The 25,724-nt window shown below is 40.5% G+C and overlaps 1 protein-coding gene and 1 pseudogene across 1 annotated transcript in view; both read left to right on the top strand.

The window, feature by feature from the left end:
* Positions 1–25,724, top strand: part of CUNH12orf56 (chromosome unknown C12orf56 homolog) — an 88,170-nt gene that overhangs the window by 10,411 nt on the left and 52,035 nt on the right. Inside the window, 1 exon segment of the mRNA XM_028110739.1 lies at positions 18,949–19,108. Coding sequence (XP_027966540.1) covers positions 18,949–19,108 — 160 coding nt within the window.
* Positions 17,469–17,885, top strand: LOC114214949 (high mobility group nucleosome-binding domain-containing protein 3 pseudogene; annotated as a pseudogene).

Here is a 25,724-nt window from a genome sequence, read left to right as displayed (position 1 = left end):
TCCTTTCCCCCACTCTTCCCCCATTACTGCCTTCCTTTGTGTCAAACAGGTACTTTCTAGTATACACTTTGAATTCTCTCATGATTTCTTTTACTTGTGTTTTGGAGTTTTTAAATTAATGTTTGTCCTGGGGATTACAATTAACATTCTACTTTGTAACAATCTAGTTCAGATTATTACCAACTTAATTTCAATAGTATATAAAAATATGGGCGCCTGGGTGGCTCAGTTGGTTAAGCGACTGCCTTTGGCTCAGGTCATGATCCTGGAGTCCCGGGATCGAGTCCCGCATCGGGCTTCCTGCTCAGCGGGGAGTCTGCTTCTCCCTCTGACCCTCTTCCCTCTCGTGCTTTCTATCTGTCATTCTCTCTCTAATAAATAAATAAAATCTTTAAAAAAATAGTATATAAAAATATGTCTGTTCCCTCCCTGCTCCTTTGCGCTGTTATTATCATACACATTACAGTTTCTACATTATGTACCCATCAACACAGATTTATAAATTATAGCTTTATGCAAGTATCTTTTGAACTAAATAGGAGAAAAAGGAGTTACACACAAAAAATACATTGAACTGTCTTTTATTTTTACCTGTGTAGTTATCTTTATCAGTGCTCTTTATTTCTCCATGTGGGCGTAAGTTACTGTCTAGTGTCCCTTCATTTCAGCTCAAAGAATTCCATTTAGTATTTCTTGTAGGTCTGATAGTACTAATACCCTTTACAAAGTACAGATTCTTTGGGATATAGATACTGAATTCTTCATAAGGAATGCTCTTTTTTTTTTTTTAAAGATTTATTTATTTATTTGAGGCAGACAGAAAGAGATCACAAGCAGGGAGGAGGATCAGAGGGAGAGGGAGAGGCAGACTCCTCGCCGACCAGAGAGCCCGAAATGGGGCTCAATCCCAGGTCCTGGGATCATGACCTGAGCCAAAGGCAGACGCTTAACCGACTGAGCCACCTAGGTGCCCCCATACGGAATGTTCTTAACAAAATGCATAGGTAGAGTACATATTTACATACATATACTCTCCTATAAAACAGGACTCTGAAAATGCTCTTCAGCTGCATCTTTGCAAAGCAGCCCATCTGATTCTTCCTAATCATGTAAATATACTTCCTGAAATATAGTTTTTGGCAAAGTTAAGTTTTACTTTTTTTTAGATTAAAAAACTTTTTTTTTTTTTTTTTTGTAATCTCTATACCCAACATGGGACTGGAACTCATGGCCCTGAGATCAAGAGTTGCATGTTCTGGGCGCCTGGGTGGCTCAGTCGGTTTAAGCGACTGCCTTTGGCTCAGGTCATGATCCTGGAGTCCTGGGATCGAGTCCCACATCGGGCAGGGAGTCTGCTTCTACCTCTGACCCTCTTCCCTCTCGTGCTCTCTATCTCTCATTCTCTCTCTCAAATAAATAAATAAAATCTTTAAAAAAAAAGAGTTGCATGTTCTTCTGACTGAGCCAGTCAATATTAAATTTTAATATTGTAAAGTTATAATATAGCTTTGTATTTAAAAATATATATATTGGTGTGCCAGGGTGGCTCAGTCAGTTAAGGGTCTGCCTTTGGCTCAGGTCATGATCCCAGGGTCCTAGGATTGAGCCCTGAGTTGGGCTCCCTGCTCAGTGGGGCATCTGCTTCTCCCTCTCCCTCTCCTCAGCCTCTCCCCTCAACTCATGCTTGCTCTCTTTCTCAAATAAGTAAATAATCTTAAAAAAAATATATGTTTATATATATATATATATATATATATATGCTGAAAGAGACCTTAAACTGATTCTATATTCTACAAGTGAGGAAATCAAAGCCAAAAGAGCTTAAGTAACTTGACCAAAGTCACACTGATAGTTAACAGGGAAAACCACATTCAAAATCAGATTTCCTATTAATTCATGTTGTTTCTCCAACATTCCAAATTTGTCAGGATGTTGACTATGATTATCCAGTTTGGTCATGATATACTTAACAATCAGGGCACAAAATAACCAGTTGTTCCATAAGAATTTAATTAGAATAATTTATACTATAGATTGCTGTCTGCCTGATGGCTTTCCTTTAGGACACTTTAGTACCTTCGACTCAGAAATCTGGCTTTTAAGTGATTTTAATCCTGATCTTTGTACATTATTTTATGATAAATTCATTTTTTTAGGCTTTCTTAGTCTGAGATTCTCTTTCATGTTTTAATCCTTCTTTGACGTCAGGCTTTTGGTAGGAACTCTATAGGTGGACAATTCACTAGAATGCATGAAAAATGAGAGCCACCTGAGCAAAATGGGTCAATTCAGTAATTAGGAAATTTGGAATTTTTGAGGGTTGTGGGACATTTGTTATGATAGGAATCATGTTTGTATAGTAGAACCTTCTCCTTAATGTCTCACAGTGAGAACACAAAAATCCACCTCATGGTAATATTGTCTTATCTCACAATAGAAACAATTTTATTTTTTGACCCATGGTATAGTTAGTTTCTTGATATATGTATGTTTCATACTTTGTGTGTCATTTTGTATAAGTTAAGAACACAGGCTTCATTTTGAATCCGGTCACATATTAGCAGTAGAACCTCGAGTAAGTCCCTTAACTCTCTGAGCCTCAAGTTCCTTGAATTCCTTGTAAACAGGAATAATTTTACTGATATACGGGGTTGTCTGAGGATTCAGTGAGATAATATGTATAAAGCACTTAAAGGAACACATAGTAAGTGCTCAATAAATGTTAGCTTTTATTTTGTTCTATGTGACACTGTTTGAGCATTCAATTCTTCCTCTTCCGCACCTTCACTCTATAGAGGATCTGGCCACAAGGATCAGAATCCTTATGAATCCTTTGAAGAGGAAGAATGGGAAGGTGGGCTGGCCCCCTCTGACTCTTAGCCTGGGGAAAGGGCAAAACTGCAGTGTCTAAAGGAGGCAGAACCAGTAGTCTAAGCAGCCAATGACCTTATGCCTGCATCAGATTGTCCTACTATGTAGGGGGTTCCCAAGACTACCCTCATGCTTGATGATTCACTAGAAGGACTCACAGGATTCAAGTGGTTGATTATAATGAGACAATACAGATTATATTCAACAAAGGGAAAAGGTGCATGAGATAAAATCCAGGAGAACCTAAGTGCACACTTCCAAGTGTCCTCTCCCGGTGAGTATCTTGGGTGTACTTAATTTCCCCAGCAACGTGTTACAACATATGCAAAGTATTACCAAGTTCATCTGAGCCTTGGTGTCCAGAGTTTGTATTGGAGACAGTCATGAATGCATAGGAGCCTACATAACTGACCTCAGCTACTCAGACTCCAGCCCCCCTTCCACTTCCTTTCCCTCACCCGCAGAAAAACATGACATTGTCAGAATAAATTTATCTGTTCAAACTGGTAGAGCAAGGCCCAAGGTCTCCGACATACACACTCGTATCAGGCTGTCAGAATATTCCAAGGCTCATTGCTTATCTCCTAAGATCAGGGAAGGGCTAGTCCTGAAGGTGGGCCTTTTTTTGGTGGTACAAGGTAGGAGTAACCCAGACCTTTTTCTGCACACCTACCTACCTTTTTAACTCCGTAGATTGAGAAAAGGTGCCCCTCGCTGGTCAGCCAGTATGGTTTTGGTGTTTTTTTTTTTTTTTTTTTTTTAAGATTTTTCCCCAAGGCCCAAAATTTACAGTTGGTGTACAACATGGCTCCAAACTACCAGTAAGGTGGGTTATAAAGTAGACACCTTTCTCAGAGGCAGGGAAAGTCAGGTCAGGCATTAGAAAGTGCTACAACTTATGAATGGTCTTAGAGTTTTTATAATATTGCCTGGGAGGAAAAACTTAGGAGGCCAACTGCAAATAACTCTAACTTGCCAGCCTCAGTTTCCATTGAGAAAAGACAAGCTAAAGGTACCATTTATATTAGTATTGAAGTATAAGTACAGCACTGGGTCAATAGTAATTTCATGTAATTATATTTAAAAGAGGTGGTTTATCAAATATATGTAAATAGTTTGATTTAATCGTTATGACAGCAAGCATAGAAAAAAATCTGTCCTGTGTCCTGATTTGGAGTTCTAAAATTATTTTCATGTGGATATTCAGATATTACCTGTGCTAGAAGGTGTCTGGGTAAAAGCACTTCTTTCAACATATGTCCTAAAAACATAAATTCAATGCTATATGACACAATGAACAAACTTATTTCCAAATTAAATAAGCTAAATATTCATTTACAAAATAAAATTTAACTCATGTTATTTAGCTTATTTTAAGCTATTTAAAAAAATTTAAGCTCATTTAAAATAAGCTACTAAAGGGGAGCCTGGGTAGCTCAATCAGTTGAGCATCTGCCTTCGGCTCAGGTCATGATCCCAGGGTCCTGGGATCAGCCCCGTATGGGGCTCCTTGCTCAGCAGGGAGCTGCTTCTCCCTCTCCCTTTGCCTGCCGCTCCCCCTGCTTGTGCTCATTCTCTGTCAAATAAATAAATAAAATCTTTTAATAAAAAAAATAAGCTACAAAGCTTATTTTAAGACATAAAGTTAGAACATTTTAATTTTTTTTTTTGAAGTAAACTTTACCCCCAGGGTGCTTGGGTGACTCAGTGGGTCAAGTGTCTGACTTGATTTCAGCTCAGGTTGTGATCTCTGGGTTATGGGATTGGCCTGCATTGGGTTCCATGCTCAGCAGGGATTCTGCTTGGGATTCTCTCTCCTTCTCCCTCTGCCCCTCTCCCCCCTCTAAAATAAAATAAATAAATGGGTAAATCTTAAAAAAAAAAAAAAAGTAGGGTGCCTGGGTGGCTCAGTGGGTTAAATGTCTGCCTTTGGTTCAGGTCATGATCTCTGGGTCCTGAGATTAAGCCCTGATTCAGGCTCTCTGCTTGGTAAGGAGTCTATTTCTCCCTCTCCCTCTGCCCCCACTCATGTGCTTGTGTGCTCTCTCTCAGATAATAAATAAAATCTTAAAAAAAAATAGTAAACCCTACCCCCAACATGGGGCTTGAACTCACAGACCCTATCTATCTGTCTGTCTGTCTGTCTGTCTATCTATCTATCTATCTATCTATCTATCTATCTATCTATATCTTTTCATGCTTTGGGGTTAAATGGAAACTGTGGCTTTTGAATTTCCTAATGATGTCTCTGGAGTAAAGGCAAAAATTTTCTTTTCAGATAACACCATGCCTAAAATAAATTGCTAGCATAGGATTGAGTTCAGCTGTGTCCCATTTAAGAACTTTCTTTTCTTCATTCAGGCACTGACAGCATATTGTTTGGACCAAGTCTCAAGTCTCCTTGCCTGACAGCGGAGAAGCTTCCCAGTCAGAAAACTTTTTACCTCCCATGGATGTGTAAATTAGCCTTGCTTAGCTCCTGGGTGGTCCTCTCATGCTTCACAAACAAGCTGTGGGCTTTACAAAAGATTTTTATTTTTAAAAATTTTTAAATGCAAAAAAGAGAGAGAAACCACTTTCCTTAGTCTAACACTTTGTCCTTGTAATTCAAGTCCAAGTTGAATTAAATGTTTTTATAAGAGTTTGTTCTATCTACCATATTGTCATAGGCTTTGCAACTGAGATTATGACTGTTTGATGAACCAATAAGAGAATGGGGGAAGTGAAAAGTGATAGATCATTTTGGCCCTACTGCTTTTCATGGTTACTGTCCGTTTATCTGACCTCATCCACCCTTTTACAGACAACATATGTGTTTCCTTGGCTGTGTGGCTGTCATCAGGGTAATCATCTACCACCTCCCTTATAGTAACAGAGGCCTCATAGTATGCATGGAAATGCCCTTTAAAAAGTCACATTGCTGTGGAGTGTCTGGATGGCTCAGTTAGTTAAGTGTCTGACTCTTGATCTCAGCTCAGGCCTTGATCTCAGGGTCATAAGATCGAGCCCCCAGTTGGGCTTCACGCTCAGCAGGGAGTCTGCCTGAGAGTCTCTCCCTCTGTTCCCCCTCCCCCAAATAAATATTTAAAAAAAGGAATCTCCTGATCAGCACTAGTCTGGTAGACCCATACAATCCCCTAAAGGAAAGTAACTCTGCAATAACTAACTTGCTTTTTGGCCAAGTTTAATTTCCTTGTTCCCACTCCCTTCTGCTTAAAAGTCTTTCATTTCGTATAACTCCTTGGAGCTCCTTCCTATCTGCTAGATTGGATGCTGCCTGATTTGAATAGATTTTTGCCCAAATAGACTCTTAAAAATTTTAATATGCCTCAGTTTATCTCTGAACAAATCTCACCACCCAGAGATAACCACAGTTAATCACACAACAAGAAAATTTGGTGTACAACATTCCAAATTGTGTTCTATGCATTGATATATATGGAATCATATTCCACATATTGTTCTATAATCTGTTATTTTTACTTTACAGCATGTCATGGATATCTTTCCATGTTAATAAATACAGAAAAAATTTATATGAATACCTTATATGAATGAATGCAACCACAGTGTATTTAAAGAAGGTATTATGTTCTTGAATGACAAAGCTAACCGAATTCGGTGATTATAGCAACTAAAAAAAGAGGTCTGGCTCTACTTCAGTCTCAAATAAAGGAATTAGCATAATTCGACTGAAACTCTGACATAATAATGAATCCAGCTGCTTGATTACTATTTGGATTCCAGCCCTGGATTTTTTTTCTTTTTTTTTAAACTTTATTTTAAGTAGGCTCCATGCCCAATTGTGGGGCTCAAATTCACGGCCCCAAAATCAAGAGTCATATGCTCTACCGACTAAGCCAGCCAGGCACCCCTTCAGTCCTGCTTTAAAAGAAAGACTTCTATTTCTCCTTGACAAAATTCCCATCTCTGACCACTAGTTAGGGCTGTGATCTTAAACCTTAGTTGTTTTCATAAAACTGGTCATGGAAACCAACTGCCTTGTCTTGTAATTCTAGTTCCACCATTTACTAGTTTTGTAAACTGAACTCCCTCTGAACCTTAATTTTCTCATTGCAAAGTGGGGTTAATAATAACTACCTCATAGATGTGTTGCAAGTATTATATAAGATATTTGCCGTGTTCCATAAACTGTATAATTATTATGCAAATTATTATAGGTACTTTGTCTCCTCCCAAAACTGCTTATAAGCAATTTGAGGCAGAAATATTTACATATTTATTTACATTCATTCAGTCTCTACTTGTAGCATAAATTTTTTTTAAAGATTTTATTTATTTGAGAGAGAGTGAATGAGAGAGAGAGAGCACAAGAGCACACGAATAGGGGCAGAGGGAGAGGGAGAAGCAGGCTCCTTGCTGAGCAGGGAGCCCGGTGTGGGACTCCATCCCAAGACTCTGGGATCATGACCTGAGTTGAAGGCAGACACTTAACCGACTGTGCCACTCAGGCGTCCCACAAAAGGGTCCTCTATGAATCAGAGCATTGTAAAATAACCTTAAAGACAATGAAAGGCATAGATAACCTGCATAGGTGAGCTAAACTGTATCCCTACTAATCCCCCTTCCCCATTTCAAAGTCTTTCAGTTTTTCTGTCCCACCTCCACCATCATAATAATCTCAAAGATCACTCATTCACAAAATAAGACTCTCTTTAGGGTTGACCTGATTATTTACATTATTTACGTATTTACATTTACATACATAGCAAGGATGTTAATTCACCATATAGGCCTCTTTAAAAATTCTTTGCAAGGACAACCCTGTTGGGACCTCTCTCACTCTTGAGAGCTTTTTTCTGTATCTTCACTTAATAAACTTCTGTCACTTTACTCACTCTCTGTAGTCCGCAAGATTCATTCTTTGACTCCGTGAGACAAGAACCTAGCTCTCCCGCTTCGTTTTGGTGCGGAGACCCAGGATCACTTCCACCGAAGGGTGAATAAAAGCTGACTTCTTTTCTTTCCTGGGAGACATCGCTCCCTTAGGTGACCTCTTTTCACAAATGACAAAACCGGGCACCTGTCGGCCAGTTAAAGGTGAACAGTGCGGCCACTGGGCTTAAGTCTCAGGTGACAGGCTTCTGGACAAAGGTTTGGTCAATTCCCCTTCCTCGAAAGAAGGGTATGTTGGCCTAACTCTCCTCAGTTCTGCTTTCTGTTCATTGGCTTTTCTTAAATGGCTTTCTCCCACCTCAGGGACTTTGCCTAGAGGAGGCCCCTTTCAGTCTCCGGTGATCACTATGCCTGTTTAATCAGGGATTCATTTCAGGCAGAGTGTTGCCTATGTAGATACAAGGCTTTTTCATTTAAAGATGTCTGTCATGAGAACTTAGGTCAGGAGGAGAATCTTCTCCTCATTTTTGCTGCCTGCTAAGACATGTTTTTCTGTTAGGTACATCACGGCCAGGGATCAAAACCCAAGATATTGGCAAGCAGGATTAGAGCTATCTCTTTATATGATAAGTTGGAGAGAACCCAATGTTTCCTGGGCACTAAGGAGGGAATTACAGAACCCCAGCCAATACTTCGACTGGTTGCATTAGTGGCTGGGACTTAAATGGGTCATATAGTTGAAGCTTCCTTGTTCCAACAACAGAAATATGAAATTATGATGATGCTAAGCCTCATGGTCTGCACCCCTCAACAGGGTCTGTACTCCTCAACATGGACAGAAAAAGCACCCAGGGGTAAGACGTGAGAACATAATTGAATCAAAGTTTAAACTGTTAACCTTGCTAAGCCTTTTTTTTTTTTAAAGATTTATTTATTTATTTGAGAGAGCGAGAATGAGAGAGAGAGAGTACATAAGAGGGGGGAGGGTCAGAGGGAGAAGCAGGCTCCCTGCTCGGCAAGGAGCCCGATGTAGGACTCGATCCCGGGACTCCAGGATCATGACCTGAGCCAAAGGCAGTCGCTTAACCAAATGAGCCACCCAGGCGCCCCCCTTGCTAAGCCTTTATGATTGGGCCAGATTTGGGGGGAGGGAAGAATCCAGAGGAGAAAAGGAGGATCAGGTGATGGACAGGTAAGAGTGGCTACTCCCGCCAGCCTGAGCCCTCCTCAACCCAAGATGTTAGGCCACTCTTTCACCGTGGGTAGGAAACCATGGGACGCCTTGGTTCACAGGGGAGAGCTGATATGTAGGGATGCCTTCATAGTCACCTCTCTATATCAGGTACGGGGTAACTCCTACCAGGATCTCGAGATGGGAAACAAACCATTCTCCGCAGGGACTCCTCTGGATTGGGTACTGTAAATTTGGATAATTTCCCCTTGTAAAACTTTCCAGTGTTTTCCAAGGGTTAAACATGAAGGTTCTTCAAGGCAAGGTAAAATAAGGCATGACCTTCGTGGCAAGGCATGGTCTCTTCTGTTCCCAAGGACTCTCCCTTGGGATGCCATTTAACCCACTGGAAACAATTTGGATCGCAAATTTAGGAAAGGCCTGAGCTCCTGTAACACTTCACTGCGTGGCCACAATGGGATCTATTGGGTCTCTTCTGCAGGAAACAGGGTGAATAGACAGAGGCACCCTAGATCCATCCAGGCTTTCAGGGCTCTCAATAAGGACCCAGACCTAAGGGCCTCTTGCAGAACATGTTTGGTGGTAACCATACCAGTAAACTCCCTCCTAACATATTGCATAATTGTCTAAATAGGCCTCTTCCAAATAAACCCAGAGTGCTGGAAGAAACACAGACAAGCAGCTGCCGAAACTCCCTTTGTTTCGGGGAAATTCCCTATCTGCTCCAGCTTGATATGGACTGCCTATTCCCACTTGTTGGGGGAAAAACGTGGCGTTTACTCATCTGTCCAAGTGGATGAGCTTTAGAACTGGGAACCCTTTTTCTGTTTTCTGGCAGCACTTTGCTTCTTCTGTCTGCCCCACCCCCTCCTGTTTCTGTACCTTGGGTGTGGCCTACATACAATTGTTCCCTTCAGATTTCCCCACCAGTGTCTCAGGTAAAATTGACACTGGGGAACAAACTGATTGACTTTTTAAAAGTAGACCCAAGTGGAACACAGCTTGGTATTTAAACTAAGTTAAGTTTGCTGGTTTAATTAAGATAGACATGTCTTTAAAGTTATCAGCATTAAATGTGAAACTTTTATTCTGCCAAGGTTTGCTGAAGGTCAAATAAGCTCGTGTCATTTCTGTTGCAATTTGTTAGCAAAAAGATGATGAAAATCGTGGCTAATTGTCCCATCAAAGTTTTCATAGGAAATTGTTAAAATACCTTTCAAAGTCTTTGGGATTAAATTCATTGGACATCTAGGTCTTTTCCAAATATGGTAAGGTGCTAAATCATTGATTACTGGATGTAGGTTTGTGCTTTTTGACTACTTATTGCAAAGAAACTAAGGATATTTAAATCTGCTGGTAAACATGCTTTGTGCTTAACCAGTTGATAAATTTGTTATCTAAAGAATTCTGGTGTGACAGTTGCTTACTACTTAGTAGTAACTATAGCTACAGTTGGTTCACAACTGGCTACCACTTAGTCTTCACTGGAGACTAAGATTTCTAAGAGTACAAAATTCGGCAACTCTATGTAGAAAAGTAGGAGATATGTAAGAAAGATATAAGGAAGGGGAATGCATTTTTGTTGAAGGTAAAAGAAAGTAATTTTGTCCTCAATGAGACTGGTTGTTTGGAAAGAAATAACTTGGGACAAAATCTGAATGCAAAGGAAAGTTGTAGAAGGTTTGTGAAGTGAAATCTTTGGAAGGGAATTTTAGGTGTGGTTAGGATGGGCTAAGATTAAAATAAAGGGATTCTAAAAGTACAGTGGTATATAAGATTGGAATTCTCTCTCTATTCAAAAGACAAAATTTTCTTGAATTGTTAGTCTGCTTTTGATAAGAAAATGTAAACAGCTGTTCTCTTTGCCTGCCCAGAAAAGCCAGTTTCCATGTTTTGCCCCTATCCGGTCTTTGACGATCCCTAATCCTATTTAGACATGTGCTAGGTTTTAACAAACTTCTCCAAGATTTAAATCGTGAACAAAGTCTCCTTGACTAATTAGGCTTGTTTGGTATGTTACATTCTGGTATAAAGTCATCATCACTCGATATTCTGGCTATTGAGGTGTTATGTGACACAGAATAACTGAGTTTCCTTGTCAATTGCATCCTAATGAACTCTCCTATCAGATCATTACCAGTGTCCATTTCTGAGTTTTTGTCATTTATAATTGTCCTTATTCTTCTGCAAAATGAGTTTCATCTTCAAGGAGGCTCATAAAAAAGACTTTTAGGACAAATACAGGTATTCATTATCTTTAAGATCAAAAACTAAAATGGGTAAAAACTTCCAAAACTCACTGAAGTTGCATTTTAAACAAGAATAGTAAAATGGGACTAAGTAACTTGGGAAAAAAAATGATTATAGTTTCTTTTGTGACTTTTGTTCAAAACATTGCTGATTCTCTAATGTTTGCTCTCCCAGATTAAGGAAACTTTCTAAGATATGATTTACAGAAATGTGATAAAATATTCATTTGTAAACAAAAGCATTAAAACATTTAACATTTATCTCTACCAAAACCCTCTGAAATTCAAAAGGTCTCAATAAGCTTTCTTCCATGGCAATCAATCATTTGCATAAGTTCAATAAGAATCTGTTCTCCTTGTAACAGGACACCATTGGAAATATTGGTTATTTTACCAAGGCTTTGACTGGAATGTCATATTTGAGAGACATTCATAGACTCAGAAATGATCAGACAGCTTTAAGAAACTAAGGTTGACTTTATGAAACCTAAAGCCATAAAGCTCCTTGGAAATGTTGGCCTGATACCTTACTTACAGAGTTCCCAGCAGCCTTACCAGGTGAGTAAAGAATGTCACTTCCTGGCAGGTACAAGGACCTCAGGATATATTGGGGACCTCATGAAGAGGAATCTGCCCCCATCTACAGGTATTGCAGGCATGTCTGATGGTAAGTACTTGGCTTGGCTTCTGGCCTGGAGAGGCAACTAAAAGTTCATCCCAGAGATTCCTTATATAAGTTCCAGCAAAGCAGATTCTAAAAGATCTATATGATCAATCATTCTTGCTGAGCTTATGTAAATAATTACACCGTTTGTTAAAACTGGACTTGTTTTTCAAACAAATTAGTCTTATTTGGCTATCTTTGGAAATGAGGGTTATTACAGAGAGAAATTATGTTTCAATTACATACCTTTGTGGATGCTAAACTTTAGTTCTGATTGTCTTTGAATGTTGTTTGCCTAAGCTAGACCACTTGAGGTACACTTCAGAGAAACTGCCACAATAGCTCATGTACAGGCAATCTTGCTTGTTATTCCGTGAGGATAACAGGACCCCATGGGCATATGATTACTTCAACAACTGGGAAATGGGATAGATTCCCCAACAATTGTATAACTCAGCTATCACGTTGACCAATTCTATGGCTGGGATGACAAAATTGCTCTTTAAAAGCCAGAGCGTGGGGTGCCTGAGTGGCTCAGTGGGTTAAGCGTCTGATCCCAGGGTCCTAGGATCTAGCCCCATATCCGGCTCCCTGCTCAGTGGGGAGCCTGCTTCTCCCTCTCCCTCTGCCCCTCCCCCCACTTGTGCTCTCTCGTTCTCTTTCAAATAAAATAAAATCTTTAAAAAATAAATAAATAAAATAAAAGCCAGAGCGTACTCCATGGAGATAATGGATGGCCACACTTTCTTTTTTTTTTTTAGAAGATTTTATTTATTTATTTGACAGAAAGAGACACAGCGAGAGAGGGAACACAAACAGGGGGAGTGGAAGAGGAAGAAGGAGGCTTCCTGAAGAGCAGGGAGCCCGATGTGGGGCTCTATCCCAGGTCTCTAGGATCGTGACCTGAGCTGAAGGCAGACGCTTAATGACTGGGCCACCCAGGCACCCCCACACTTTCTTTATGATTAGATTGGATGATGCACTTGGGGATGCCCTTATCTCCTGAGACAAGTCTCTCATTTGCCAGTGATTCCGGTAATTAGGATATTGGTAAGGCTGGACCTCAAACAAAAAGGGCTTCTTGATGGTTTCATCCCTCATAGTCATTTGTCTAGAAGACACCTCTACTGACATACAATTGCAAACAAAGTCTTTAACCCAAACATACAACAGCCCTCCTGGTAAAAAGAGCCTCAAAGCTCACTATGGGCCTTCCAGGACTTATGATAGGACTGCAATATAAAATAAGCAAAACAGTATGCTTGCTCAGCAGGACTCTAAATGATACCCAGGCACTGGATGCACTCAGCCAAGAATTAAATGAAGTCCAAGAAGGACTTCTCCAGAACCTTGCCACTACTGACTGACTACTATTGCTACACCATTAGGGGTGTGAAAAATCCCCTCGTGTTGTTTTAACATTACAGTTAACTACTGCAAGGTGTCCCAATTAATAGGGGACATCTGTGATCAATTAAATAAGATCATGATATCCATTGATCTATTTGACAAAATTGGTAATTGGGGATCTTATCAAGGGATGTGATCATAATTTTGAGCCTAATACTTGTTTCATGGTCATCCTATTGCATGTGCTGATACATGTACTGTTTGCTGCCCATCATGACCACCCCCCGGAGCCATACCACAAGTCCCTGGACTGACCCCTGGAGAGATTCTAACTTCCACACAGTCCGCCGCGCCATTCAGCAGGAAGCACCCGGAGCAGTCATTGTCCCATTCCCTAATGGCAGTTAGGGTTACTATTCCAGGGGGAGGAATGAGTAAGGGGCAGGCGGGGCTAGGTAGGGAGCGACAGATAGGGGCAATGTTATCAGGCTCACAGAAATCCCAAAAATGTGGAGGTTTGGGGAAACCAGAGATAAGGGGACTTACTGGACCACCCTGCCCTAGGTGAGTGGGGTGGGTGTCTACAATAATCACTGTGACCAACAAAGAAAAACTAGACCCTAAAAAGGAAGTAAGTCATTGAAGGTGTTATTAATAGAGACGTTAAAAGGATTTAAGTTCCCTGGTTAGCTTTCTATAAAAGACCAACCTTGAAGTCCCTCGTTGGCAACCCTGTGGGGACCCCTCTCACTCCTGAGAGCTTTTTCTGTATCTTCACTTAATAAACTTCTATTACTTTACTCACTAGAAAAAAAAATTCTTTGCAAAAACTTCTGTCTGGAAGTTTTCAGGAATGTAAGGTTTAAAAGCCTCTATTATTTGCTTTCCCTAGGCTAGGACATCAGCCCAAGAAACGCTCTCTACCAGATTTCTCCTATAGTACCTATCAATATGAGCGAATTTTGAGGTCCTCAAAATTTCTTAATTGCCTGGCCTACCAGAAGTGATCTTCCTAATAAGCACTGGCCCCATAAATACACCAAACCTTTGGCCCTTAAAATGGTTTGCTATATCTGGTTAAATGAATACCCCCCCTTTTAAAGATTTATTTATTTATTTTTAGAGCGAGAGAGTGTGCGTGTGCATGGGCGGTGGGGAGGGGCAGAGGAAGAAAAACAGTCCCAAGCAGACTCCCTGCTGAGCACAGAGCCTGATGCTGGGCTCAATCCCATGACCCTGATCATGACCTGAGCGGAAATCAAGAGTCCGACGCTTCATCAACTGAGCCACCCAGGCACCCTAGATGACTATTCTTCTTAAATAAGACACTTCACATAAAGCCTTGGATATACAACCAGTGTGTACAATTACATCTTGGTAAAAGGAAGTCAGATCTTTACTGAATCTAATAAGAGTTTCTGAATTTTGGGGGAGCCAGTGAAAATTGGATATTTAAACATTTTTGGTTTCTGAGAGCAGAATCTAAATTGTTATGGGTTACACACTGGTTATAATTTAAGAAGGAGGATAAAAAGCTTCCTCACATATCTAGAAAATAGAACATTAGAACATCAATAATATTCTAAGCAAATAACCACAATAAATTTCTATCAGTTTTATTTAGTCCTATAAAGTTAAGTCTCGTTCTGGGACATTTTGGGTTAGGAGTCTCATGAAACCACCTGCTTCTTGACCTAATGGAGTCTTGGAAATCCTAACTCAGTCCACTGGTGTGGTCTGAGTTGTCTAAGTAATGTTAGCTCAGCTCTGAAGTGTTAATAGTTTGAAGAGCCTGTCTCAATGCTTTTTCCAGGAGGCTCTGCTCTGAGACTGTCCTTTGTTGAGGACTCAAACTGACTTTATCTTATAATAGAACCTTCAAGCAAGCATCACAATAAAACAAAAACTATCTGTAGAAGAGACTTCAGATGACTGTGGCTGGTTTATTATTGAAAACTTTCAAATGTGACAGGTCTGATGAAGTTTCATATTAAAAATAGGCAACTGACTAGAAAATTTGGTTGTTCCTATGGCATGCAAAACAAAGGTAATAAAGCCATTGCAAAAAATTAGACAAAATGTCTCTAAGGATAGTGACAAAACCTATTTTTAAAGACAACAATAAAAGTTATGTCTGAGGGGCACCTGGGTGGCTCAGTCGTTTAGCGTCTGCCTTGGGCTCAGGTCATGATCCCAGGGTCCTGGGATGGAGCCCTGCCTGGGGCTCCCTGCTCAGTGGGGAGTCTGCTTCTCCCTCTCCCTCTGGTTCTCCTTCGGCTTCTGCCTCTCCCCCCCTGCTCATGCTCTCTCTCTCTCAAATAAATAATAAAATCTTTAAAAAAAAGTTACATCTGATATGTAAAAATAAATGAACATAATTTTTATATGGATAAAGTCTTTAATATAACATAATAATACTGAAATACAATATATAATTACTATATATTATATTTATATATACATATATATAAAATGTGCCAAGATTGTAACACTTTTTTTTTTTTTTTAAAGACTTAATTATATACAGGGCACCTGGGTGGCTCACTCAGTTAAGTGTCTGCCTTCTGCTCAGGTCATGATCCCAGGGCCCTGGGTTCCAGCCCTGCATCGGGCCCCCTGCTGGCGGTGGGCGGTCGGGGGGGGAGCCTACTTCTCCCTCTGCCTGCCTGTCTGCCTACTTGTGATCTCTCTCTCTGTGTGTCAAATAAATAAATAAAATCTTAAAAAGAAAATTTCACTATTACCAGTTTTCTACAACTTACAGTGTTTTCTTTTCTTTATGTATTTTTAAGTTATCTCTACACCCAACATGGGGCTCAAATTTACAACCCCATGATTAAGAGTCATATGCTTTACCGACTGAGCCAGCCACGCACCCCCACAACCTAAAGTGTTTTAAAGATTTATTTATTTATTTATTTAAGACAGCAAGAGAGACAGAGAGCACACGCTTGAGTGGGGGGAGAGGCAGAGGGAGAAGGAGAGGCTCTCAAGCAAACCCACTGCTGAGCACAGAGCCCGCCATGGCGCTCCATCTCACAACCCTGCCATCATGACCCGAGCCGAAATCAGGAGTTGGTCGCTTAACTAACTGAGACACCCAGGCGCCCCAACTTACAGTGTTTTAAAACAGCTCAAAGACAATAAATGATGGAAAACATCTAGACCATCTTTTTTGCCTATTTCAAAGTCTTTCATAATTTTTCCTGACAACGGCAAGAGAAAAATATAAACAGAGTTACACAAAACAAACAAAAACCTTAGCCGTATGTATAATAGGATTCTAATTTTATAAGCATATCTTTGCAGGTATCAAATAGCTTAAGGCTTTTCTGAAGAATCTTGTTCAGAAGAGGATCCTTTACTAACTGTAAGCTTTTATTATTAACAAAAGCACACCCTTTTTAAGACCTGCACTGGGCTATGCTTCATTAGCTTGGTTTGAATTAGTCTATGTATTTGAAAATAATTTTAAAAATTAAATTTTAGTAGATCCTGATAGCTTTTTATTAATTTATCTTATCTTTAATTCCCCTGAATTAAATTTTTAAAATATTATTATTATTTGATATATTATTATTATTTCATATATTTATGAAAAGAGAATGATGAAACTGTATGATCACAGTAAATATTTTTATCCAAATTCTAAGTAACTTTGCAAAAAGTCAACAGAGGTATTCTTTCTGATGCCTGGATTAAAGGTTTTAAAGACGCCTCTGGTGATTCTCTGGTTTTACTTTTGGCTTTTCAGTCAGATGCTATTACTGCCCACCTGTCATAAAAAGGAAAGTAGATTGTTAAAGATCTAAAAATCCTAAGTATTGTGGGTGGCTTAGTTAAGTGTCTGACTCTTGGTTTCAGGTCAGGTCTTGATCCTGGGGTTGTGAGTTCAAGCCCTGCCTTGCGCTCCATGCTGGGTGTGGAGCCTACTTAAAAAAAAAAAAAATCCTAAGTATTTATTGAGACTTTGTCTCTTTTTATTTTATTTATTTATTATATTTTATTTTTAAGATTTTATTTATATACTTAATATTTTTTAAAGATTTTATTTATTTGACAGAGAGAGACACAGCAAGAGAGGGAACACAAGCAGGGGGAGTGGGTGAGGGAGAAGCAAGCTTCCCGCGGAGCAGGGAGCCCGATGTGGGGCTCCATCCCAGGACCCTGGGATCACGACCTGAGCAGGAGGCAAGGGCTTAACGACTGAGCCACCCAGGTGCCTCGAGACTTTGTCTGTTTTTAATCAAGAATAGAAAACAGAGGAGCCGTGGAGGTGCAGGTCGGAGAGGCCGGGCTACGCTGTGCCCTGCGCGTGAGCAGCTGCAGCGGCGGCATCCAGCGGCGGTGTCTGCAGTTCCAGCCCGTTGCTTTACTTTTTAGCTGCACGAACGTAGTCATTATGCCGAAGAGAAAGTCTCCGGAGAATACAGAGGGCAAGGATGGATCCAAAGAAACTAAACAGGAGCCCACCAGACGGTCTGCCAGATTGTCCACGAAACCTGCTCCACCCAAACCTGAACCTAAACCAAGAAAAACATCTGCTAAGAAAGAACCGGGAACAAAGATTAACAAAGGTGCTAAAGGGAAGAAGGAGGAAAAGCAAGAAGCTGGAAAGGAAGGTACTGCACCATCTGAAAATGTTGAAACTAAAGCTGAAGAGGCACAGAAAACTGAATCTGTAGATAACAAGGGAGAATGAATTGTGAAAAATTGGAGTTGATTTTATGTATATCTCGGGGCAACTTTTTTTTTTAAGATTTTATTTATTTATTAGAGAGAGAATGAGAGACAGAGAGCACGAGAGGAAAGAGGGTCAGAGGGAGAAGCAGACTCCCCGCTGAGCAGGGAGCCGGATGTGGGACTCGATCCTGGGACTCCAGGATCATGACCTGAGCCGAAGGCAGTCGCTTAACCAACTGAGCCACCCAGGCACCCTCGGGGCAACTTTTAAAAGCTATTTTTACCGAGTATTTTGTAAATGCTAATTTTTTAGGATTCTACTAGTTGGCATACAAAAATATATAAAGATGGACATTAAAAAAAAAAGAATAGAAAACAGAGCACTTTGGAGAGAAGAGAAAGTTATTTAGGAGCAGGAAACTTCCAATAATTCAAACCTAGATGTTTGTATTCACAGAATCTTCGTACACTGTTCCCCGCAAATGGACACTTTCTATTGCATAGAAAAATATTAGTTTAAACCCATTAATTAAACATTTTTAAGACCTTTTAAAAAAATCTATTTTCAAAATGAAAGGGGGAGGGATCTATTTTAACAAACAAAAACACTATTACTATTTATTTAGCAATTCTATAGTGTAAGTATAAATAGTTTCTTGGGATCTGCTGCTAAACGCATTTTTAGTAAAGACTAAAACAAATTGAGGAAAACTGAGAAACCTGACAAGAGGAAAGACTTCCCAGGAAAAAAATAAAAAGAATGCAGTTTAAACTTGCCCTAAGGGGTGCCTGGGTGGCTCAGTCGGTTGAGCGTCTGCCTTGGGCTCAGGTCATGATCCCTGAGTCCCGGGATCAAGCCCCCAGGATCGAGCCCCACATTGGGCTTCATGCTCAGTGGGGAGTCTGCTTCTCCCTCTCCCTCTGACCCTCTCCCTTCTTGTTCTCTCTCTCATTCTCTCTCAAATAAATAAATAAAATCTTAAAAATAAAATAAACTTGCCCTAAGCTTTAGGGGATTTATTATCATAGGGTAGATAAACAGTTATATTTGTCCTCAATTAGTTTAATTATATTTTTTTCAGATTGATGATTACCCACAATTTCTGAGTCCACCAGAGAGAGAAACCAACCAACATATTCGTATGACCCATTCTTCAACTGTTTTGAAAAAAGAGTGTGAACAATTGAAAGGTGTCAAATTCTCATTTCCATTTCATCATGCCACTTCTGACAACAAAAAAGGTATGTAATATATATCTTAAAGTGACACAAGATGCATTGCTTGATAAGACAAAAAAGAATGTTCTTTTTTCCTCCCCAGCTTTACTGAGGTATGATTGACAAATAAAAATTATATGTAAGGTGTTTAACGTGATGTTTTGATCTATGTATACACTGTGAAATAATGACCACAAGGATAACCCCATAGTTATCATTGTGTGTGAGTGATAAGAACACTTAAGATCTATTTTCTTCGCAAGTTTCAAGTACATGCTACATTTTTGTTAACTATAGTCACCATGCTGTACATTTTGGTCTCCAGAACTTATTTATCTTATAATGAACATCTACCTTTTGACCAACATTTACCTTTTCCCCCCAACCCCCAGCCCCTGGTAATGACCATTTTACTATCTGTTACTATGAGTTTGCCTTTTTTGGATTCAACATAAGTGAGATTATGTGGTGTTTATCTTTTTGTATCTGATTTATTTCACTTAGCATGACATCCTCCAGGTTCATCCATGTTTTCCCAAATGCAGGATTTTCTGCTTTTTAGATTTTATCTTACAGCAATTCCTACACCCAACGTGGGGCTTGAACTCATGACCCTGAAATCAAGAGTCAGATGCTCTACTGACTGAACCAGCCAGGTATCCCAGGATTTTCCTTTTTTTTAAGATTTATTACTTTTTTATTTGAAAGAGAGAGAGAGAACACGAGAGGGGGGGGAGGGGCAGAGAGGGGGAGAGAGAGAGAGAGAGAGAGAATCCTCAAACAGACTCCTCACTGAGCCCAGAGCCAACTTGGAGCTCCAGACAAGGACCTTGAGATCATGACCTGAGCCTAAATCAAAAGCTGGATGCTCACTCGAGTGAGCCACCCATGTGTCCCAGATTTTCCTTTTTTTAAAGGCTAAATAATATTAGATTGTGTGTATATGCATGTGTGCACACATATACACCCCCCCAACACACACACATTTTATTTATCCATTCACATACTGCTGGACATTTAGGTTACTGTAAATAATGCTGCTATGAATAAGGGAGGGCAGGTATCCGAGACAGTGATTTTATTTCCTTCAGATATATGCCCAGAAATAGGAATGCTGGATCATTCTATTTTAGTTTTTTAAGGAACCTCCATACTGTTTTCCACAGTGGCTGTACTAATTTGCATCCCCAACAACAGTGCATAAGGGTTCCCTTTTCGCCACATCCTCACCAATACTTTCTATCTTTTGGCTGTTTGAGGATAGCCATCCTACCAGTTGTGAGGTGGTATCTCATCGTGGTTTTGATCTGCAATTCTATGATGATTGATGAGCTGATCCATCCATTCTCGGCAGCATAGTGCCTGGGCACAGTTTGCCACACACAAGGCTATGTGGAAAAAAAGGAAAGAGAAAAGAATGGAAAGGAAGAAAGGGAGGGAAAAGGGAGGGGAAAGAAATGAAGAGAGAGAAAGAAGTGTGTTCACTAAATATTGGTTTTAAAAAAAGAATAAGTTAGGGGTGCCTGGTTGGCTCAGTTGGTTAAGCGTCTGCCTTCGGCTCAGGTCATGATCCCAGGATCAGGCTCCTTGCTCGGCGGGAAGCCTGCTTCTCCCTCTCCCACTCCCCCTGCTTGTGTTCCTGCTCTTGCTGTGTCTCTGTCAAATAAATAAATAAAATCTTAAAAAAAAAATAAAGAAAGAAAGAATAAGTTAGAATCTGGATTCCATTTGGTCAGGTTTTTTTTGGTTAAGATTTTATTTACTTATTTATTTATTTTTAAAGATTTTCACTTATTTGAGAGAGAGAGAATGATAGAGAGAGAGCATGAGATGGAGGAGGGTCAGAGGGAGAAGCAGACTCCCTGCTGAGCAGGGAGCCCGATGAGGGACTCGATCCTGGGACTCCAGGATCATGACCTGAGCTGAAAGCAGATGCTTAATGACTGAGCCAACCAGGTGCCCCAGGTTTTTTTTTTTAAGATTTTTTTTTTTTTTTTGGTCAGAGAGAGAGAGAGAGATTGGGCACAAGCAGGGGGAGCGGCAGGCAGAGGGACAAGTAGACTCCCAGCTGAGCAGGGAGCCCGATGCGGGACTCGATCCCAGGACTCTGGGATCATGACCTGAGCCAAAGGCAAACACTGAACCGACTGAGCCACCCAGGCACCCCTGGTCAGTTTTTGTTTAATTTTAATAACCTTATTAACAACCACATATTTTAATGAAAAACCTGATCAAGAAGTACAGGGGATAACCAGAAAGATTGTGAACTCGGCTTTAGGAAAACTCCCAATAGTCATCTCTGTGAATCTGGGCTCCCACAGCAAGGGAAGCCACAAGGTCCTACCCTGATAATTATGGTTTATTATGATTATTAACAGCATTCATTCTTTTTTTTTTTAAGATTTATTTATTTATTTTGAGAGAGTGAGAATGAGAGAGAGAGAGAGAGAGAGTACATGAGAGCAGGGAGGGTTAGAGGGAGAAGCAGGCCCCTCGCCGAGCAGGGAGCCCGATGTAGGACTCGATCCTGGGACTCCAGGACCATGACCCGAGCCGAAGGCAGTCGCCCAACCAACTGAGCCACCCGGGCACCCAACAGCATTCATTCTTCATTCAAAAATATTTGTTGGGAACCTGTTCACCCAAGAACTATGATTCACACCTAGATAAAAAGATGAAAAGCCATCTTTAATTTTGTTTTTAGGGAGTTCAGCATCTGATGCAGATGATTTTCCCATTGTGCACAAGGAGATCTAGAAAATCCACAGTGGGGTGGGGAGAAAAGGGGAGGATGAAGAGTCAGGGCTCCTGGTACTTACCCAGCTCAACCAGAGCTTCCTTGCTTTTATGTTTTACATTTTGGACTTTACATGTTTCTGGTGAGTAAGTTTTAAAAACCCAAGGACAAATAGATAAAAATAGAATATGCAGTTCAGAGGCGCCTGGGTGGCTCAGTCGTTAAGCATCTGCCTTCGGCTCAGGTCATGATCCCAGGGTCCTGGGGTCGAGCCCCACATCGGGCTCCCTGCTCCGTGAGGAGCCTGCTTCTCCCTCTTCCACTCCCCCTGCTTGTGTTCCCTCTTTCACATTCTCTCTCTCTGTCAAAGAAATAAAATAATAAAATCTTAAAAAAAAAAAAAAAGAATATGTAGTTCAGCATTACACTGTTTATTTCAAGGCCTTCTTTTATATATGTATATGAAATGTATATGTATCTAAAGGAGCCCTTTAAGGTATCAATCCGTATAATTGGGAGGTGTTAAAAAGCAGGGAAAAAGAGCATGGGCTTTGGACTAGCTAAGCTGACATTTGAATCCTGGCTCCCACCTTACCCAGCTGTGTGACTGTCTACAAGTCACAACCTTTGTGAGCCTCAGTTTCCTTGTCTCTATTGCTACCTTCACAGGATTATTGTGTTACATGAAATAATGTGGGCAAGACGGGGCACATAGCAGGACAGTAGTCAGCTGTTAAGATCGCATCCTTAGCATAGAAGAAGGGCAGAAGGAAGTCCTAACAGGGCTCCTGGATAGGCCCTTGCACTTCTGGCCTCTAGCCAGCCCACACTAGTCAATTCACGCCGCACTAGACTTCACTCCAAGTCAGACTCAGAGCTCTTGGAGTACTGAATAACTACAAAGTGTGAGAAAACTATCCTGTGTTTGTACACTCTCAGAGACAAGCACCTTTCCACACTGACACTCTATGGCATGGCAACTGTTTGTAGAAGTTGTAATTAGACTTATTAAATTCCTGGTTGCTCACCAGGTCTCTTGTCACCCTAATTAGGGTACCTAACTGGCTTTGGTTGCCTTAAATGCATATTTATCCTTGTCCACAAGCATAATTATTCTTGGCTTTTTTTTTTTTCCTCCCAACATGTATAAGAAGATAAAAACACACGTTAAAGAAGCTAATTACAGGCAGAAGTTTTATGAAATTTAAATCCTAGAAACTTTGCAAATGATGTTAAAAGCAGTGAAGACTTAAAAGAACTTATCTTGTGTTCACATACATGGCTATTCATAGAATTGTACCTCTCCCCCACTCCCCCTTCTTCGCGTTCATCTCTGAAGGTTCCATCCGACACTTTTGTGCAGGGAGTTGTGAAAACCCAAAACTGCCACTGTCATACATAGCACACATTAGAGAATTAAAAAATTCCCCCTTTCTAGAATGCCAACAGTCCTATGCTCTGACTCCTGTTCTCCACCAAGCTGCTAGTTCCCTGAGTTAGGTGTTGCCGTATACCTGGGACCATGTGGGTTCACCTCCTAGACAGTCTGTAATATGCAGACCTGAAGCAAGAGAGAGGCTCAAACCTGTCTGACCATCTACTTGACAATAGTCATTACTAGAGGCTTTAATGCTAATACTGATGATATCATGCCTACAGAAGTAGCACACGTTAACTGCTCAGCATTTAAATAAAGATAATTATTAGAACTTACTCCAAACCTCTTGGGTGAAAGCCTAGGGAATATTTGTATCATGTGGCAAAGAAGCTCACACTCAAACCAACTGGATTATCTTAACAAAGGAAGCTCAAGAGTGCGAATCATTTGCAGTAAAAATACTTAGTTTCATCATCACATTTTCAACAGGCTTACTAATTAAGCCCTACTTTTCTGGAGATATATAGGAAAGGGGCTTTTCTCTAGAGTATACATGTGTCCTTATATGGGTCAGAGGTAGCACTTTAAATTGTACTTTTTATGTTTAGATGAAAGGGGATGGTTATTAAACTCTAAATGAACAATGCTGACAGGAGAAGAGCAACAGTGGTGAACTGTATTATCCACTAAAGCTCTAGAATGAATTGAGTTATTAGCCCCTTACTTTCAAGTACATTCTTGAACAGCACTATCCAGCAGAACTTTCTACAATGATGGAGCTGTTTTGTATGTAGTCTAATTATGTCTAATACAGTAGCCAACAGCCACCCGTGACCACTGAGCAGTTGAGATGTGACTAGTGCTACTAACTGAATTTTAATTTAATGTTAGTTTTAATAGCCACGGGTGCCTAGTAGCTATAGAATCAGTCACTGCAGCTCTAGATGCATGGAAAAGACTTTAATGACTTTAGTGGTATCTTCTGAAACACTGGCATAACATGAAGTAGACTAATCCTCAAACCAGAATGAAACCTCATAATTTGATGACACATAAACTGAACCAGGCTTTATATAAATATAAGATTTTATTTTATACCTAAAACCTATATATTTCCTAAAATCACTGAGGTAGGAGAAAACTAAAACAAGGGACTGATGAGTCTTTCAGGTTTAGTGGATAATTTTTACTTAGGCTTGGCAGTCTTCCCCATAGGAATATGGTTTTGACAAATATAATCGGACCTCTTGCAGTTAAGAAAGCACTGCATTTTTTTGGTAGTGTCCTTTCTAAAAATGTTCCTCAGCTGACCAGCACTCCTGAACATATCATCAGGCATCCATTGCGCTAAATGATGGAAAGACTTCATATCTAAGCTACTGAAGAAGGCTCTGAACTGCTGTGTGCACACTAGAGAACATATTAGCAGAAAACTCTGTCACCTGTTACCTGTATTTAGGCTCTCTTGTCAGTATGGTCTTACACCTGCCAGACTCTGACCACTGGCATCGAGACCAGCCCTTCCATCTGACGTAGAAACAGAGATCAAGCTGTACTTCATTTCTCAGTGGACAGCACAGATGATCCTAAGATTCTCCACACCGTTGTTACAAATGAAATTTAAAGCTAACATAGAGAGGGCAGGGACATCGAACCTAAAGTTGTTTTTTGTCATAACCTTTTAATGACCTCACACAAAAAACAGAAAGTTCAAGGCTGGTTAGTGAACTTGCATGAAATCAGGTTTAAGGGACAGCTTAGGTTGATTGTTTAGGTAATACCAGCTTCCTAATAGAAAAGACTCAGTGGGGGCACCTGGGTGGCTCAATTGTTAAGCGTCTCAGGTCATGGTCCCAGGGTTCTGGGATCGAGCCCCGCATCGGGCTCCCTGCTCCGCGGGAAGCCTGTTTTTCCCTCTCCCACTCCCCCTGCTTGTGTTCCCTCTCTCTTGCTGTGTCTCTCTCCGTCAAATCAATAAATAAAATCTTAAAGAAAAAGAAAAGACTCAGAGATTTCTTACCCCCTTCCAGCATGCCCGCAGTGCCGTGCTCCATTCCTTTCCAGCTCTCCTCCAAAATGCTTGTTCCCTGACTGAGGTGTGGCTGTATCCCCAGGACCCTGTGGTTCACCTCCCAGACATCTGTAATGTGTGGTCCTGAGGCAAGAGGCTCAGACCTCCTGACCTCTGTGCCACCAGTGCTAATACGTTCTACTTAATTCCAGCAACGATCAAAGGCATTATTGGTATCACATTTAGTACCCACATGTGTGAAATGCCTATTATTAGAAGGGTCTATGATGACTGGGGTCTTAAACTTACGTAATGAGTAGAGGTTATTCACTTGCAAGTAGAAAAAACTCATTCTGCCTAACCTAATGCTGAAGAGATTTATTGAAGGATTTTGGAATCTCTTAGGGAGTCAAGAGGGGAACAGAAGAAATCCACTAATGGAAGACCAGAAACCCTTGGGCCTGTTCCTGGGCCTGAACAGCCTGTGAGGGACCTTCTTCTCCATATGGCCAGT

Source organism: Eumetopias jubatus, unplaced genomic scaffold (assembly GCF_037043125.1).
Source record: "Eumetopias jubatus isolate StellerSeaLion01/CBP00866 unplaced genomic scaffold, mEumJub1_p1.0 scaffold_8, whole genome shotgun sequence".
Taxonomy (NCBI): Eukaryota; Metazoa; Chordata; class Mammalia; order Carnivora; family Otariidae; genus Eumetopias; species Eumetopias jubatus.
Note: the sequence above shows the minus strand (reverse complement) of the source record. Positions and strands in the feature narration are given on the sequence as shown.